At 44.8% G+C, this 18,889-nt stretch overlaps 2 protein-coding genes across 3 annotated transcripts; one reads left to right on the top strand and one right to left on the bottom strand.

The window, feature by feature from the left end:
• Positions 1-652: 652 nt before the first annotated feature.
• On the top strand, positions 653-9,595 carry lxn (latexin). Of its 2 annotated transcripts, none has more exons than XM_056283257.1 (7): positions 653-985; positions 5,858-6,034; positions 6,146-6,208; positions 7,030-7,204; positions 8,056-8,192; positions 8,888-8,950; positions 9,144-9,595. In XM_056283257.1, exons 1-7 carry the CDS (start codon positions 803-805, stop codon positions 9,258-9,260), a joined length of 915 nt encoding a protein of 304 aa, XP_056139232.1. In that variant the 5' UTR covers positions 653-802; the 3' UTR covers positions 9,261-9,595. The 2 variants fall into 2 exon arrangements, with proteins under 2 accessions (XP_056139232.1, XP_056139233.1); XM_056283258.1 differs by lacking the exon at positions 653-985 and adding an exon at positions 5,390-5,483.
• gfm1 (G elongation factor, mitochondrial 1) lies at positions 1,183-16,873 on the bottom strand. Its single transcript, XM_056283256.1, has 18 exons — positions 16,608-16,873; positions 16,274-16,426; positions 15,779-15,911; positions 15,192-15,396; positions 14,560-14,676; positions 12,476-12,626; positions 12,205-12,359; positions 11,530-11,614; positions 11,261-11,398; positions 10,742-10,843; positions 10,109-10,165; positions 9,868-10,005; positions 9,650-9,732; positions 4,174-4,336; positions 3,825-3,969; positions 3,517-3,677; positions 3,331-3,384; positions 1,183-2,573 (listed from the first exon to the last, which is right to left on the bottom strand). The coding sequence occupies exons 1-18, from the start codon at positions 16,758-16,760 to the stop codon at positions 2,442-2,444; spliced, it is 2,325 nt and encodes a 774-aa protein (XP_056139231.1). The 5' UTR covers positions 16,761-16,873; the 3' UTR covers positions 1,183-2,441.
• Between the last annotated feature and the right edge of the window lie 2,016 nt (positions 16,874-18,889).

The following is an 18,889-nucleotide window of genomic DNA, read 5'->3' as shown; positions in this document are numbered from 1 at the left end:
GGAGTCCAATACCGTCTTGTATAGGGTAGTTATGATACATAATCCAATGTCCAAAAAAGAAAAGAAAGGAAACGTGCAGCACTTTTCTGAACTATCATAGCAAAATTCTGACTGATTCTTCAACCTTATCAGGAACAAGGTTCTCCTGTTCCTTATTGTTCTCTGTGTCCTCTGACAAGACAAAAAAATTACATCCTCCGCAGTATCTGAACTAACCTTATCAGTCACCCAGCTGACATAAGCCAAGAGCCGTGGTGAACAGCCAAGTCATTTCCCTTACAGTGTTTGCTAAGCCTTCCTGATAACGTTGTCCTCCGATTAAAAGTCTGAAATGGCTCCAAGTTTTGTGTGAAATCGACCGCAAAGAAGGGAGGCCGAACTGAAGGGGAGCATCTGCAACATTTACTTGCAGGTTTGCAATCTGTGGAGGAAACTTACCAAATTAGCATACCAACCCCACTTGCTTCAGCAAGAGGAGCTTTTAATGGGAAGTGTTGCTGAGATAATCAGTTGCTCAGCCAGGGTCGGGACTCTGTAAGGGGGTAGTCATTTCTGGGCATCTGCATCAGAGCACGTAAGGAGCAGAACCAGATAAAATCAAGCAGTGTGTTTGGGCTAAAGACAAACACAGTGTACTCGAAAAGACAGCTGGGTCTGGACAGCCTCTTCTCTCGCCTTCCCCTCCTCCCTCTCTTGCATAACTACCCACTGGAAGAAGATTCATTTCATTGCGTGCCTTGCAATCAGAGGTGGTCTACAATTCCTCTCTTCTTCTCCTCCTCTGGCATTAGAGTTTTACTACATGCCTAAAGTTTTCTGGACATTGTCTACTATGAGTCTGTGGATCCTCTTTGTTCTGGCTTTGCCGAGTGTGGTCGATGGGAGCCCTGCTGTGACACTCAGGCCTGGATCAGAATCGCTGGTCACGTCAGCCCATACCAACAGCCTACCAGAGACGGCGGAGGACACAGAGGTCTACAAAGAGGTGAGAAGGAACTAGCGTTGTTGGTGGGGCCAGGAAAGGCTGCTTCTAGGTGCCAGTTTTCAGCTAGTGGTGTTTGTTTGTTTGTTTGTTTGTAGTACCTTAAATCTTCTTACCGCTTTATTCGGAGTCTTGGGACACAAAAAAAAATCCAATTATGGGCATCAGATTTCGACGAACTACAACGATACAGATGACAGTAGAAACATTTTATTTATCATAACATTCTGTACATAGTACAAAATTGTCAGTAATGACTCAACTTCAAAGACTGAGCTCGCGTCACATCTTCATGGTAATATCTTTCTGCAGGATGCTGGCTGCAGAGAGCGGAGGCAAATTGAGTGAAAATAATTATAAATTACATGTTTCCATGGGGGCCAGACATACAGGGAGAAATTCAGGAACAACTATCGCGCAAATATCAAAGACGGTTGAATCAGTTCATCTGGATACATCGTTTATCGACAGATACGTTTCATCGCTCAACTAAGGGACCTCTACAGGTATCCCCACCCTTATAAGCAACACAGTAGCATATGTTGGATACATGTGTTTTGGTAATTTTTTTTTGGAGTTTGTACATATGTGTTCTATATATGTGTTTTCGTCTTTGTGTTGCACTTCTGTGGGCTGGGGGAACTGATATTTCATGTCATTTCACGTACGCAGGTGCATGGGATGAAATGACAAGTAAATGCTCCTGATTCCCGATAACGACCAAAACCAACAACCAGTTTCATATGCAAATATGGGTGTGACTAGAGTTACAATGGCCATGTTTACTATCCCACTTAGACAGATACACAAGGGCAAGAAAAACAAAACACAACAGCACTGTGGATGTTGATTTTCTGTAGGGGTTTACTCCTGGAGCCTATTCCTCCCCCGAGGTATCCACTAAGCAGTGGCACTATTTACCCCATAGCTGGGGGCTGGTTCGTGGGCATCAGGGAATATCCACACACCGGTGGGGCCTGCGTACCGCACATCTAGAGGCCAGATCTCCTCCGAGTCCCTTGTAGTCCAGCCAGGGTCCAAGGTGTACCCAGTTACCGTGTGTCGCCACGAGGAGGCACTACATAGGGCTTGCTGTTGGAGAGGCTATGTACTGGCAGGAAGAGACTTACGTGCTCAGCTCTCCTGCTCGCATTCCTGCTCGCCGGCGGTGAAGGTGTATCCGTCGATAAACGCTGTATCCAGATGAACCGATTATACCTTCTTCGATTGTCTTACCTGGATTAGTGACCAGGCATGAAGATACAATGCAAATATATACAATGCAAGATTATGAGTTGTGAATTCTGAACGTATTTGAATTCTCTGAAAATAAGGGTCATCCTCAAACTATAACTTGAAGTGTGTGTGTGTGTGTGTGTGTGTGTTTGGGTGTGCGGACACATAGGGGAGGTTTATCATGCCTGAGTCCAGTTTGCTGTTTGGGGTGTGTCAACTGTTTTCAGCTCTTCCACTTGTTCTTCTTGGCAGGTAGCTGGCCTGTAGCTTCCAGGTACTTATGGATGATCTCCTCTTGTGTGGCTGGCAGGCAGGGCTGGTATTTGCTATATTCCATGGTGTACTCCCCTTTTCCCTAGAGGCAGATTTTAAAATAAATAAATTAAAAAAAAGATCTTCAGGCCTGTAACTTAACAAAGAGGACCTCACGAGCTTCTCAGTATGCAAAACATCACTTGGATGATACTCAAGGCTCAGCGTTTTCAGTTTTTACCGATTTTCACCGAAAAATACCCAGATTTTTAAACCGATTTTCACCTGGATTTTATGTTTCCACGGATCCAAAAGTTGGGTAACACTTTCTATGAAGCTTGCGTCTATAACGCCCAATAAGCATTTATTGCATCTATAACGCCCATACTTTCCTATCATGTGTATTACAATGACTAACAGTTATGGCTGAAGACTGTGAAATAGCACTGAAGTCTCATCATGCATCTCTACAAAACTTCAGCAAAACAAGTTGGCTATGATGCATTATGACATTTGACAGATAAACAGGCTAATGATGACATATTTATAATGCATAAATCCGTTTTAAATTGACATAATGTATCATAAAGGTGGTTATGAGGTGTTGTGAGGACATATACATGGTTATAATGACTCTTACAATGACTTATAGATACACTTATAGGGCGTTATAGATGCTTATAGGGCGTTATAGATGCAAGCTTCATAGAAAGTGTTACCAAAAGTTGTTCCTGTTCATGTGAGGTTATGTAACAATGTCCTCTTGTGGCGAAATTCGACATGCTGGATGGCTTTGAAAAATAAAAACCGAAAACGCTGAGCCTTGATGATACTGAACAATCTTTAGTTCATCGTCTTACCTCTGTACAGGAGCGCAGCTCTGTGGCGTAGCCGAACATATCGTTTAGAGGAATCTGTGGGGGGGGGGGGGGGGGGGGTAATAGGATACCGGTCAAAAATGGGGTTAATTGAGCAATTGGCTAAAAGAGCGTAGATGGGTTAAGCGAATGGTGCTACCCATCACCGTGCGAATGTTGTAAACTCACATCAGCATACAGTGTGAAATATCCATCTGTCCCATCCTGCCCTGTAATGACACCGTGGCGACGGTTGACCCCTGCAATGACGGCTCCCTGAAATTCCTGCGGCGCCACAATTTCCACAGACATGATGGGCTCTAAGATGACAGTGTTGGCCTTCTCCATTGCTGCGTGTGGGGTGGGGAGGGACGTTGGCACAGATTAACTTGTGTATAAGAATTTGACGTGCACAGAGGAAAAGCAAAAACTAGTAAAACCGACAACGGTTAAAACCAGGAACAGCGGTAAACTGCTGGGAGTGATCTGACACTCACCTTGTTTAACAGCGCCCTCTCCTGCACGAATAAAGGATATTTCATTTGAATCCACCATGTGGTTTGCTCCGTCTTCCAGCAAGAACCTAACGCCGGAGATCTTGTGTCCGCTCAGGGGCCCTCTCTCACAAGCGTCTCTGAACCCCTGTACAGAGGACAGCAGTGAAACGGAGCCGTAGAAGGAAAAGACGATTTTACACGGAAGTGTAATCTAAGACGTACGTGCTCATTCTATGACTCAGATTTCAGCCTTGTGGGAAACTGGACATGTTATCTTAAAGAACATCAGCTGTTTCTCAAACTCCTTACCACACAACTATGTTGGAGGGGGGTGTTAACAATTTCATACCTTCTCAACAGCTGGCACAAACTGTTTGGGGACATTAGTTCCAATGGTCTGGTCCTCAAACTCCAGCTTGGTGTAGTCTTCTGACTCCAGGGGCTCCAAAACACCAATAACTTTACCATACTGCCCAGATCCACCAGACTGCTTCTTATGGGTGAAGTCAAACCTAAAGCGCCAACGAGACAAAACAACCATGAATGAGCAATGGTATTCCTTTTAATATAATTTTAACAAAGATGGGTATTCCAAAACTAAAAGTGTAAAAGTTGAGCGATCACTCTAAAAGGAAGTCAGAGTACCCGCATGGCCATTTAAGTCCATCAGGTCACTGAGAGCGGCAGTTTTCAAACCAGTCCTTGGAGAACCAACAGTCCAGCAGGTTTTCTATTCTGTCGGGTCTAAAAACTCTCCCACATCACATGGCTGCGTGTTCTGACTCAACAGGGGAACGTAACCTTCTACCTTAAAGAATAGGTGATTCAGCAGTGCTGTGGGTCACTGAGGACCAGTGTTGGATCAAAATCCACGACTGTCCAACACCGTCGCCACGATTAAGCTTCGCAAACCTTGCAGACCGCCAGTTCCGACAGTCATCCTGGCTGGTGTTCGTCCTCCTGGACAGTGATTTGTTCTGTTTAGTTTAGATATATGTGTTAGTTTGGCTACACGTTCTTGTAGTTTTTGGATATATTTTTTTGTCTTTGTGTTGCACCGCCGTGGGCTGGGGGGAAACGACGTTTCGTTTCATTTCATGTGCGCAAGTGGATGAAACGAAACGACACATAAAGTGTTCCTGATTCTGAAAAACTGGGGATCGGTCGGTCAAAAGATTTTTGCAGCGGACTGGCAGACACCTCAAACTCCCCACACCACCTGGTTAAGTTTAGATACGAGTTTGGTTTGGTGTGGTCGAGGTCAGGTTAAGTATCTGGGAGAGTGGTCATCCCTCCTGCACGCCATCTGGTGACAACTGTGGAGGAGGCACTTTCTGTGAGTTCAGGACAACCATGGTCACAATTTTCGATGGTTGCATATTTTGGCATTACACTTGTTTTAATATAATAATAAAAAAATTTTTTTTCAAAAAAGAGAGAGAGAGAACCCCCCCCCCCACTGGTTTAGGGGGCTACTTCTATTTGAAAGACTGGGAATAAAATTGAGCTCTGTCTCTTTAAGAAAAGGGGCCGGTCCTTCCACAGAATTGAGGAAGTGGAGATAAGGAAAAGTGGAAGGCAATTCTTTCAGTCGTATGAGGCAGCACTGTCTGTGTCTGTGTATCTGGCAAATCCAACCGTTTTCCACCCTCCAAATAAGTGAGTCTCAGGATGACCTTGTCTGTTCAATGAACGCTTTCTTACTTTAGTCTCTGTTTGTAACATTCACCGCTATAGGCTACACAACTTTACAACTTCACCTTGTCACCTTGTCACATGCTTCTAAGTTTGCTTTTTTCCCTCCTTACAGTTTGTAGAGTTTATTTCGTAATGCCATGCTTATGTAAAATCATTCCTTATCGGGAGACGGAACATAAGCACACCCCACCCTGCCTATAGGAAAAGGTTAAAGTCCTTTTTGGTGCAGAAAGCCCATCCCTACACCCCCTACACCGGTTCCTGATCCAAACTTTCCTTGTTTATTGTCCCTTTCCTTTGTTTCTATACTTTTATTTCTTTTGGGGGGAAAACAGGGAGGAGCAGTGATAGAGGAGGGGTTGGAAGCAGATGCGATGGCGACTGGAGAGTTGAACCCGAGCCACTACCATGCTCAGAGGGCAGCCAAAGTGGTCCAGCACTACCTCAACACCCGCCACAGCTCACCATACCGGCGTTTCGAACTGCTCAGGGTCCACAAAGCCAATGCAGAGGTCAGGGGGGATATCACTTTGTCTCACGGTGTTGTTTGTTCTTGATCTAAACAGTTTATGTTGAGGAACACGTCCATAGAATTGTGCTTGAATTTCTGATCGACCCCTTAGGAGGTGGCTGGCTCTGGGAGGAAGTACCACCTGGAGATCTCGCTGCAGGAGACGACGAGCAATGTAAGAACTAGTTTAACATGCCACATGCACTAGGACACACACACACACACACACACACACACACACACCGTTTAGGATTAAGATGAGTTACTGTGGAATATCTTCAATAGAAAACTGAACAGTTTTCAGGACCGCTGCTTAAATCTGGGTTTATAACGGAGCAGCATGTTCTTCACTTATTTAAAATCTAGAACTAACTTTTATTCTCACTCTTTTGCCACCTTTTAAGTGTTTATTCTTGTCATTTCTCTGCTGATATCGACCAACAATAGGGGTTTTACACCTGCTTCCCTGAGGCTCACTTTGATTCTAGACTGGTTATGGGCGGTGATTCTTAATTGAAACCGCATTAAAATTATCCGAACTTTCAAATTAAAATGTTGAATCTAGACTATTTCGCTGTATCTGTGAACAGTGGTTTCGAGTGAAGAGGCCTATTTTGGAGTCGATTTAACGCCCATTGAAACATGCTTTTATTTAAGCTTGCTCTTAAAGCAGTACCAGCTAACTTTTTGGACTTAACATCTTTTGCAAAGACAAGACACATGCATTTATTTACGAAGCAGCAGCTGAAAAGACTATTGCAGAAGAGTAGCCATGTTCCCAGATGAGGTGAAGCCATACTGCTATACTTGTGTGTGCCATAAATTCAGTGCGTGTAAACTGTTCATTGTGTGTACTGAAATCTTGACTCTAAAATAATCAGAATTTGATTTTTGCCTTCGTTCTGTCCATCTACACTCCTTGCTTTTTACATCTGCCTCTCCTTCTCTGTCCTCTTCCGTCTCACCCCCCTGCCCCTCTTCCCCCGATTCACGCAGACTACAGCGAAATGCTCTGCAGAGGTGGTCTTCCCAGTGGGTGAAGGTCAGACACCACCCCAGGTCCAGGCTTCATGCGGTGACTTGTCAAAAATCAACACCATGGTTCAGGAAGAGGCGTTATACCAGCAGTACAAGATGAGCCATGCTCCATTAACTGCACACAACTTGCCTGGTATGTACAGTTAAACAAACTCTACACAGACTTTCTGCATGTACTACTAAACTCACAATAGCAGATTTTGGATAACAACAATCTGCATTTAAAATGCTTATGTGTTGCAACATGATCGGTGCGTGTTCACTGTTTTAAGTGAAAGCGGCGTTCCTTTAACATTGCTGAAGCAGCACAAATGGCCGTCATTGCAGCCCAGACGCAGCACGAGCGCCGTTATAGTAACACGAGGCCTTACAGTACGATTATATAATTCTCCAGATGATGCTTTGTGATTTAACATTAAATGTCTTGCACTCCTGGCGTCTGGGTAGCGCGGCGGTATATTCCGTTGCCTACCAACACGAGGATCGCCCGTTTGAATCCCCGTGTAACCTCCGGCTTGGTCGGGCGTCCCTACAGACACAATTGGCCGTTTCGGTGGGTGGGAAGCCGGATGTGGGTATGTGTCCTGGTTACTGCGCTAGCGCCTTCTCCGGTCGGTCGGGGGGCACCTGTTCGGGGGGGAGGGGGAACTGGGATGAAATAGCGTGATCCTCCCACGCGCTACGTCCCCCTGGTGAAACTCCTCACCGTCAGGTGAAAAGAAGTGTGTGGTGACTCCACATGTATCGGTGGAGGCATGTGGCAGTCTGCAGCCCTCCCTGGATCGGCAGAGGGGGTGGATCAGCGACCGGGACGGCTCGGAAGAGTGGGGTAATTGGCCGGGTGTGATTGGGGAGAAAAAGAGGGTGGGGGAAAAAAACCTCTTGCACGCCTAATCATCAAAATTCTCTAGATATTTGTGACCTGTAAACCACATATCTTGTGTTTTGGTATTGACATCAACGTATTGATATTCTGATCAACAGATAGTGACGGTCACATTGACCCGAGTATGAAACCCTTCTGGTACCTGGGGGGTGTGGCAGCTAGTTTCATCATGCTGAAAGAATCCAACGAAAGCACGCTGTACAACATGGCTCAGGTGGCCAACGTCACACAACTGGTGAGTTGTTGAAGTCATCCCACAAGGACTGGGTCTAAAAGGTACTATCGCTATGTAGATTATGAGTTTTAAGTAAAGCTGACTCATATTAGCCATTCATAGCTGTAATTATAAAAGGATTTTCTTACAACAGATACGAGGATATTCACTAAAAACAATGTTGTGCAACAATGTGGGAATAGAAGCCAAACCTAAGCTTTCGAGATTCTTTTTTCAGAAGTACGATTCAAGTAACACATTTTTGAGCAATTTACAAACAGTGCGTCTATTTGTCTCTTGTACCCTTTAAGAACTAAATCTACGGAGAGTTTTAAAGGTAATGACATCATAGTTATGTGGAGTACTGCGACAACATGAGCGCCCTCCTGACAACATGAAACAAGACATATCTGGTTGCTGTTGTGAACTGGTTTAAGAAAAGGAGCTAATTCTTGGCAACATGGCGTCGGCCGGTTTTCTCACTCGCAAGTAATAAAGTGAAGGGCGACAGAAGCGGGGCGATCAGCTGCTGTGCGCATCAACTGCAGATTGTGACTTTAAGAAAACTGATTTTATGTTACGTCGCTTGTACGTCATTATCAGATCTACTTCAAGTTCGCCAAGTTTCCCCCAGTTATTATGGTCAGCTCTGCTCATCTTATAAGTTTTCCAGCTGAACCGACTGAAAGATGCGGTTTCTCTGTCTGCCATTTCAGGAAACTGAGAACAACCAGCTGAGGTTCAACTACCACGTTTTGGTGCACGACCTGGTTTCCCAGGTTAGTCCCAAGTTATTCAAATAACCATTTGGTGTCTGTTTGGAACATGCAGTGGTCCTGTAGATCAGTGGAGCATGCCACTTAGCACTGCCGGGGGTAGGGGCTCAATTCCCACTGCAGCCACTGCAAACAATTTCGGGGTAAAAACATCCATCAAATGAGATTTTTGTCTGAAATGTGTGTATCGTTGCAGGAAATTGGCCACTGGAAGCTGCTAGTCAGCTGGTCCCCACCAGAGGGCGTGAAAGTCCTGCAGATGGAAGAACTGCCAAAGTGTGACTGTGAGGCGCCGCCACTCAATGCAAATTGAGTTGTAGTCACGCAAACGTTTCACACTGCACGACTCTGTCACGCTGCGACCTCCAGCCTGTAACGTATCGTCTTGCTTCACATGTTGTGTTTCAGTTTTGGGGTGTAAATGTGTTCAGGGTGTGGCTACATGGAGTAAGCCGTGATTTGCTGCTGCGGTTTGTGAAGCGTATGTGACACACATACCTTTTGGCTTACCAAAAAAGTTGCGAGCCTTCACTACCAAAAAAGTATATAAATTCACCATATGTAGAAATATACATCCTTAAACAATAGTATATTGCTGACGGCAAAATGTATCACAGATAAAAAAAAAAAAATCTTTAAACTGGAGTCGTTGCCTCTGTTTTTGTGCTGTGTGCAGGTAGCAGGTTTTATATTAGTACTTACGGTACAGCACTCGTGATTGTCTCTCTGAACGCTACTTTGGGCTTTCCCATCAGACAGGGGCAGCTGTACTCCCGCTCCATTCTCTGTAAAACAAGGACAAATCCCCGTTGAAACAGACAACCTTACCGGTTTGAAGGGACAAAATTAGTCGTTATCACAAAAGACCTTACTCATTACAGAAGAGCATCCACTCAGTCACACCTTATCCGACGCCCTACCTGGGAATAGATCTCCAGATGCAGCTCTCCCATGCCCGATATGATGGTTTCCTTGCTCTCTGTGTCAAAATTGACTCTGAATGTTGGATCTTCCCTGGTGAAGCGGTTGATACCTTTGGAGAACTTATCCAAGTCCATCTGGTTTTGAAAGCAGGAGAAGGAAAGGCAAGACATATTATAGACTTGGGTGACTGAAGTTGATTTTATAAACCCCTCGCATGTAGGAAAGTCAGTATTTTACCTTGTTGACTGGCTTCATGGACATGGAAATGACAGCCTCTGGTACGTGAATAGACTCCTGTGGGACAACGGATGAGGTCACATGACTGAACATGAAGTGGTTGCCACGACTTCTTGAACAGGCATGCTTGAAGAAAATTTCGAACAAGTGAAGCAGAACATTTCAAACTGTAGATCAAATGTGGAGTGACATCATTGGGAGTGACGAAGAAGGACAAGATTAGGAACGGGTATATTAGAGGGACCGCTCAGGGTGGACGGTTTGGAGACAAAGCAAGAGAGGCAAGATTGAGATGGCTTGGACATGTGTGGAGGAGAGATGCTGGGTATATTGGGAGAAGGATGATGAATATGGAGCTGCCAGGGAAGAGGAGAAGAGGAAGGCCAAAGAGGAGGTTTATGGAAGTGGTGAGGGAGGACATGCAGGTGGCTGGTGTGATAGAGGAAGATGCAGAGGACAGGAAGAGATGGAAACGGACGATCCGCTGTGGCGCCCCCTAACGGGAGCAGCCGAAAGTAGTAGTTGTAGATCAAATGTGGAGAAAGCTGGCTATTTTCTAATTTAAACAGTTCTACTTCATGAGTCCCCCCCCACCCACACACACACACTGTATATATACAGTAAGTTACTCACCATAGAGAGATTAGAATTGCTGCTCGATGTGAAAGTATCTCCGCTGGCACAGTCAACTCCAAACAGAGCACAAATGTCTCCAGCATACACCGCATCTACATCCTAACACACCGCAGAGAAGAGGGAATGGAGGGCAGGATGGAGGGAGGTCAGCGTGGGTTCAATAGACTGAAGAGAAACTTAACACTGACACTAAAGGAAGTATATTTTTGTTTGCCTTGTTTGAAACCAAAACCTGCAACTGTGCGAATTATCCAAAAACGGCAAAAATAAGAAGTGCTACATTTAATTACCGGAAATTATACATAAACGAAGAATGAGGTCAGTTTCATATCTCATTTCCATAGAAGAATGGAAACTAACTTCCCGATTATCAAAGGGGATGTGGCTATTTGGTATGCAGCTTACTAAGGCATAAGGGGGAACATCACTATTCTGACCAACCCCACTGTCTGGCTATTTATAACATGAATGGAGTGACCTCTGACTTTGGTCTTACATTTACTTGCTGATCCTCACCTCCATCTGGTCAGCGTGAAGGCGCACAAGCCTCTGTATGCGGACCCTCTTGTTTGTACGTGTGTTGTAGATGTACTCGGACTTCTTCAGACAGCCCTGGTACACCCGCACATATGTCAGCTGACCGAACCTCCCCGCCTGGTATCGAGAGGCATCAAGAGAGACGTCAACGATTAAATTAAGACTTTCCAGCAATGCAATTTAGCAATATTGAGGGATTCAAGAACTTTTATAATTTCTCATGACTTATTCGGTCTTATTTCTCTTACCTCTAATTTGAAGGCAAGGCTAACAAAGGGGATTGAGGGGTCTCTTGCCGGGTCCATCAGAATCTTTGAGGTGTCACTGGAGTCGCTGATAGATTCAGCAACCAAATTATATAAGTGCAAAAAAGAATAATAAAAAAATTCACTTTGAGCGCCTCTCACAAAACATTTGCATTTACAGAGACGTCGCTTCAGTGCAAACATATGAGGATGAGCAATTTGTCCTAACTATTCAATAAGTCTTAACTTAAATCCATCCACCCATTATCCGAACCACTTATCCTACTCAAGGTCGTGGGGATGCCGGAGCCTATCCCAGCAGCGATTGGGCGGCAGTTGTGAAGACAACCTCGACAGGCCGCCAGACCATCACAGGGCCGACACACACACACACACCTAGGGACATTTAGTATGGCCAATTCACCTGACCTACATGTCTTTGGACTGTGGGAGCTCTGGAGCACCTGGAGGAAACCCACGCAGACATGGGGAGAACATGCAAACTCCACACAGAGGACGACCTGGGACGACCCCCCCCCCTCCAAGGTTGGACTACCCCAGCGCTCGAACCCAGGACCTTCTTGCTGTGAGGCGACAGCGCTAACCACTGCGCCACCGTCTTAACTTAAATGATAAAGTCAAATCATGTCTGATGAAAAGACCAGAGGCCATACTCACTCTTCATTGAAGATGGCATAGTTTTTGACTTCTGTGGGGTTGGGCAAGTACTCCAGTGCAGCATCAAGGAGAGGCTGGACCCCTTTATTTTTCAGTGCTGTGCCCACCAGGACTGGGCTGAAGAGACGCTGCACCGTTGCCCTGCGAATAGCCGCCTTAGGAGCAAAGAGGGACAAGTGGGTCTTGAAACTTGTTATTAGTCTTGCAAACATTGTTTTCTTGACCCTCTCTTTCACACATATATACACACAGCTGGTCCACACTCACAAACCTTAAGGTCATCGATGGTGGGAATCTTTTCCTCTAAGAACATTTCGCCCAAGGTTTCATCAGCGTTGGCCACACACTCCACCAACTCCTGCCTTCGGTCTGTGGCCTCAGCACGGAAGTCTGCAGGGATCTCATCATACCGAATATTTTGACTGTAGAGAGGGAAAAGCAGCACGCATCAGCTTCACATTGTTGCATTTCGGGACAGCAGAATAACCAATATAAGGGCCGAACGATTAATCGAATTCAAACCGACATCACAATGTAATACAACGCAATTTTCAAATCGCAAAGTTTGCAATTAATCGACCTTCTGCAATTGATCGACCTTCTGATTGATTCGATCAATCAGAAGGTCGGAAACACCTGGCCATGTGGGATTCACGTACACGCATGAAGAGTAGGGTAATTGGCCATGTACAAATTGGGGAGAAAAAGGGGGGGGGGGAATATAAAAATAAATAAATAAATAAGAGACCATGAAAGATAAATAACAGAATAGCTGAATGAATGATTTTCTAATGTAGCTGTGTGTGTGTGTGTGTGTGTGATAGCCTAATAACACTCAACTTTATATTGTATGAAGTACACCAATTGTAATTTTTTTCTTTTTAATTTAGTTTTTTTTTTCTTTCAGAAAATGCTACGGAAGTGTCAACAGCAACAGGGCTGTGCAAGAACCACATATATTAATGTTCACACAGTTAATTTTTATTTTTAGATTTTATTAAAACGTGCAATCCACATGTTTCTATATTACAGTTTTATAACAACAACTTTGGGTTATCTAAATATTTTTAGAGTGGTAGAGCCACAGAATTGTTTTGTTTTTAAACGTATATCTCTACTTTGTTTGATTTGTTACTGTTAGTGACTGGAGATCAGTCAGATTTGTATTTATTTTTCATATCAATGGTCATGCCAGGCCTGTTGTTCTGCAGTGCTTTGTTGCTCCTTTTTCAGATTTTATTAAAAAATTAAGTCATGATAATTATATGACATATTTACAAACCTTAAAGTTAAATCAATCAGCCAATATTCTACTGTGATTGAAGGTTTTCTTTTTACAATTAAATAGTTAAATGAAGATTATGTTATTCATATCAATTTATCTCATTTCATCATAACACACAGGGCTAGCCTACAGGAAAGAGCAGTTTATATGTTGACCGATGTGTTGGTCATACTACAAAATGATTTATTGCTGTGTTTAGTGGATCACACAGAAGGTAATGAACTTTGAAACAAAAAATCACATACTAAATCGCAATGCAATATTGGTCTTAAAAAAAATGCAATTATTTTTGCAAATCGTTCAGCCCTAGTCAATATGCATCATAGCTCAAAATGAACAGTGGCCACTGAAAACTGCTCCAATTCTTTGTGACTGCAAAGTGTCATTTTCACAAAGTCACTTTGGTATGTAGCCATCCTGTCTTGGCCATTGGAAAAATTACTACTATCACTACTACTATTACCACTACTACTATTACCACTACTACTACTACTACTACTACTACTACTTGTGGCTGCTCCCATTAGGGGTCGCCACAGTGGATCATCCGTTTCCATTTCTTCCTGTCCTCTGCATCTTCCTCTGTCACACCAGCCACCTGCACGTTCTCCCTCACCACATCCATAAACCTCCTCTTTGGCCTTCCTCTTTTTCTCTTCCCTGGCAGCTCCATATTCAGCATCCTTCTCCCAATATACCCAGCATCTCTCCGCCACACACGTCCAAGCCATCTCACTCTTGCCTCTCTTGCTTTGTCTCCAAACCATCCAACCTGAGCTGTCCCTCTAATATACTCGTTCCGAATCCTGTCCTTCTTCATCACTCCCAATGAAAATCTACATTGTAAAAACTACTTTGGCTTAAAAGAAGAAGAAAAAACAAGACGATGTACTGGTAAAAATCTGCACCTGCTAGCCACTGTGGCCTTGTTTACATTTGATCAACTTTATGTACTTTAGAGCACCAGCAAAAGCCATTGCCTAATTTTAGTATTTAACAGTTTTTATCTTAACTTTTTCCTTACAAATGATTTACGACCTCTACATTATGATTATAGAAAATCTCCTTACCCAAAGGGTCCTTCAAAGTACATGCTGCGCTCCTCTATAAGGTCTATGATGCCACTCATGTTTCCCTCCAAACCAATGGGAATGTTCACATAGGCTGCATTGTGGTTGAGTTTGGTTCTGGTGAAGAGAGAGAAACAAGCCTATGTATGAGCAAACTATTGAAAAATGAGGAAAACAAATACAGGAAAGGAAAAACTACAGTATATTCTACAATATCTCCATTTAGCCTGAGCATGTGTTGAAGTTTGTGGTAGAACACTTTGACATTGTCAACTAATATGAGAAGATCACAACAGATTGGTGCTATGCTTTCAAATCTCCCTTCCATTATAATTGTTAAACATCACCATTTTATGTGATCAAAACAATAAAATACTAAAATGTTTGTTTTTCTTTCCCTTTATATCTGTCCAAGTTGGAGAGTACTGCTGGCGTCATCTGTGGCTGCCGCTTCTCCCTCTTGTAGCACCCCTTCCCATCAACCCCTGGATGTCTGTGTTATGTTCATCCGTCGTCTTGTTTCACTCCATTTATTGTAAAGCGACTTTGAGTACTAGAAAAAGCGCTAGATAAGATTGATTTATTATTATTATTATTATCATCAAAAGAGGTTTATTCTACCCCATGTATACCTCATCTGCTGCAGTGCTCGATTGGGATCGGCACCCATGCGGTCCAGTTTGTTGATGAAGGTGAGAAAGGGGACATTGTAGCGTTTCATCTGTCTGTTAACAGTCATGGTCTGACACTGGACCCCTCCCACTGAACACAGGACCAACACTGCTCCATCCAGCACGCGCAGCGCTCGCTCCACCTCAATAGTAAAGTCCACATGGCCTGTGCATCCAAGAAGAGGACAGTCAAGTTTTATTGAAAATTATAACAGGATGGCTTATTGTTGCACATGGAGAGAATTCTCGTTTTGCTTTTTTCTTCTCCTCTGGATAGTCAGAGTAAACAGTCAGCTATTCGTAGAAAAGCGATCCCGGAAATAGTAAGGGTTAAGTGTCTTGCTCAAGGGTATTTCAGCAGGATAACTGAAGGGTAGTCTCCATGCTCACTACCTAACACCTACACTGCTGTTCAGGATGTGATGTCGTTTATTTCTATAGCTTTTGGTGCCCGTTACCTTTTTAGTTCTATTTCTCTACCACCAGGGTTCCCCAGCAACTGTGGTGATGTACAATTTATTCATCTGCCATGGTCTCGTCCACAGTACCTGGTGTGTCGATGATGTTGATGTTGTGATTTTTCCACACGGTGTATGTGGCAGCTGACTGGATTGTGATGCCTCTCTGTCTCTCCAGCTCCATGGAGTCCATGGTGGCCCCGACACCATCCTTCCCCTTCACCTACAGACAAGGGGAATTGCCTCATTGCACAGTTTGCGTGTTACAGAGAGTGAACGACGGGTAGAACAGAGACAGAGATAAAGCCCTGATGAACGAAGAAAACAATTCAAAACTCAAAGAGGATCAATGCAAAATGCAAGCAGACGACCGTCCAGAATAGATAATGCTCTCTCTCTCTCATGCACACACAAACATACAGATCACAAACGAGAAAAGATGAAGCATATCCCTGTACCATCCGTCCATCCATTATCCAAACCGCGGAGAGACACCCTGGACAGACCACCAGGTCATCACAGGGCTAACACACACACACACACACACACACACACACACACACACACACACACACCTGTACCGACCTCATGGATCTCTGCTATCCGGCCTGTGTAATACAGGACGCGCTCAGTCAGGGTGGTCTTCCCCGAGTCGATGTGAGCAGAGATCCCAATGTTGCGGATCCTCTCATTGGGAAAGATGCCGGAGGAACACGTCCGACAGCTATTGATGAGCACCTGTGAAATGGCAGCGGAGACGGGTGATACTTTTCGACCACTATCCTGCCTGCTTTTTATTTATTTTGTTATCTATACGACACAACGAGCTCAAGGCTGAACACCCCGGCCGCACATGCAGGGGTAACGCTGTGGCGTCGCCCCAACCGAGGTCCACGTCTAATCCTTCAGATGACGTTACCTTTTTTACAGTGACGGTCTTCGGTGCCAAAAGATGCGTTTTCCCCAGTGTCAGCGTTGTTTTTAGCACTCTCATTTTGCCAACGCGTAGGTAGGTCGGGGAAAAGAGCGGCCGCGGTGCTTTACACAATCCCCCCCCAACACGGGACGTCATACGACCCGCTGAATGTCACGCCGGTCCAGGCTCGTTGCGAACCGTCACTTCCGCGTCTACGGAAAGAGAGAGGCGCCAAAAGGCGTTTACGGGGGGTTTTTTTTCGCGCAATATTTAAAATAGTTTCCACATTCATTTCGGCGTCACCACGTCGAGAAGGAAAGTGTGGTGAACAAAAAAAACCCCCACACACAGTCCAAACAACAAGTAAACAGGCACTTCAACGATTTTGCTATTAGTGGCGAGCCATGGAGCGAATGAGGCACGCTCCACCTTGACGGGGGCAGCGTTCCTCATCGTGCCGTGGCGCGTCACATGGGCACAAATCTGGAGTTGGCGCTTTGCGCAGTGTCTGCTCGAGTGACTTATTTCTCGTCCCTGCATGTGATGTAATGTAGTGACCGGATCGGGTTGGATAAGTTTGCTTTACTCGGGTTGAAAAGCGTCTGACAGCGTCACCAGCCTGCGAGCGTTTTGAGAAGCGCTGCGGCGCTTGCGCTTTTTTTTAACCACACGCACGTGGAGTTTCCTCACACGCTCGCAGCACTACACGCACCCCTGACAAACAAACCACGGCACGGGCACGTCCCCCTTTCATCGCACTGGGGCGCAGGCAAATACTTGTATTCCTCACTCATTCCAGGGATACGCACTTGGCGGTTTTACAGCAAGTTTTCGATGACATTTTTTTTTCTAGGTGTATTTTATGAGTCAGTGATTTGAGATTCGGAATTTTGGATGTTATCTGAACCGGTCCCGCTATTTGCATCCACTGCATCCCATGATGTATATATACGCCTTGGGGTAAACTCTGGTTTGACAAAAGATGCGCAAACGAGGGTTTAACAGGCTCGTTCACATTTTACAAATTTGGCTTGAATAAGATCCTGACGGAATGTGAGCAAGTCGTGTCGTTTTCTTTGCCCCGTGCCGTTCAGATTAACACAACACTTCTCTTGTGTCCGCCGCGTGTTTTCTTGAATGGCAGACGGGAATTGCGCGTGAACTTTTTTTTTTCTTCTTTTTTTTTGAATGAGTGGATGCGCAGAAGCCCACATCAGCATTTCAGCCCGCTTTCGGATTCATGTCCATTCTCTCAACACTCAGCTCAGCGTGAGTCACAAACCTCATTTTGATGACACAACGTGTTCAGTGGGTTTATGGGCAGGCACGCGCGCGCGCGCGCACACACACACGATAATGAGCTATTTTTCCACTGTAAACCTTCCAGACTTGCTTCCTGTCTCCAAACGTTCCGTCCTGACAGCGGTATTGTCATCCAGCTGATTACACGATGACTAGATGGGACACAAGAGGTGACTGAGACAAGACTCATGTCTTGTGTAACCGTTTGATTTCCCTTAAATGCAAAAAAAAAACAACTAATGTTTCAGCTTTTCCGTGCTGTGTGGGTACCAAACATATCGATGAGTCGCTTGTGTGGAAAGACAATATTTTACTGGGTTTCTTTTTATTGGTTTTTTTTTTCAACTCGTCAATACGATCACAAACTCCCTCCTCGGCACTTTAATTAGATTTGTCATAGACTTTTTTTTTACATTTTATGCCTAGTAAGTATTGCAAGTCCTTCTCTTTAGAGCCACGTTGTGTACACTGAATAATAAAGTCCGCAGGTATCCATCAGAGTCAAGATGAAACTGCCATAGACTTGATGAAATTACACCTGTTGAGAAGTGAGAAATGAGACGGCATACAGGGGAGAGGTCAACAATCTAATAAAGTGGTGCCAGAAGAGTAACCTCTCTCTCAACGTGGACAAAACCGAGGAGTTGATTGTGGACTACAGGAAGAACGGAGGGGGGGGGGCTGGACCCCATCACCATCAACTGGACTGCTGTAGAGAGAGGGTCAAGAGCTTCAAGTTCCTCAGGTGTCCACATTACCGAGGACCTCACCTGGGATGAACACACCAGCCATGTGGTGGAAAAGGCACAGCAACGTTTCTTTCACCTCAGGCGACCGAGGAAGTTCAGCATGGGGCCCAAAATTCTACGGGCCTTCTACAGAGGCACAACCGAGAGCATCCTAACTGGATGCATCACCGCCTGGCATGGGAACTGTACTGCCCACAACCGCAAAACCCTGCAGAGGGTTGTGCGGACGGCCCA

This window comes from Lampris incognitus, chromosome 7 (genome assembly GCF_029633865.1).
Source record: "Lampris incognitus isolate fLamInc1 chromosome 7, fLamInc1.hap2, whole genome shotgun sequence".
NCBI lineage: Eukaryota > Metazoa > Chordata > Actinopteri > Lampriformes > Lampridae > Lampris > Lampris incognitus.
Note: the sequence above shows the minus strand (reverse complement) of the source record. Positions and strands in the feature narration are given on the sequence as shown.

Excerpts from the sequence above, each read along its gene's own strand:
- lxn (XM_056283257.1), top strand. The coding sequence starts at position 803 with ATGCCTAAAGTTTTCTGGACATTGTCTACTATGAGTCTGTGGATCCTC. Across the intron at positions 986-5,857 it reads ACACAGAGGTCTACAAAGAG|GGAGGAGCAGTGATAGAGGA; the intron begins GTGAGAAGGAAC and ends GGGGGAAAACAG. Across the intron at positions 7,205-8,055 it reads AACTGCACACAACTTGCCTG|ATAGTGACGGTCACATTGAC; the intron begins GTATGTACAGTT and ends TCTGATCAACAG.
- gfm1 (XM_056283256.1), bottom strand. The coding sequence starts at position 16,760 with ATGACGTCCCGTGTTGGGGGGGGATTGTGTAAAGCACCGCGGCCGCTC. Across the intron at positions 14,677-15,191 it reads CGAGCACTGCAGCAGATGAG|AACCAAACTCAACCACAATG; the intron begins GTATACATGGGG and ends TCTCTTCACCAG. Across the intron at positions 2,574-3,330 it reads AGCTGCGCTCCTGTACAGAG|GGAAAAGGGGAGTACACCAT; the intron begins GTAAGACGATGA and ends ATCTGCCTCTAG.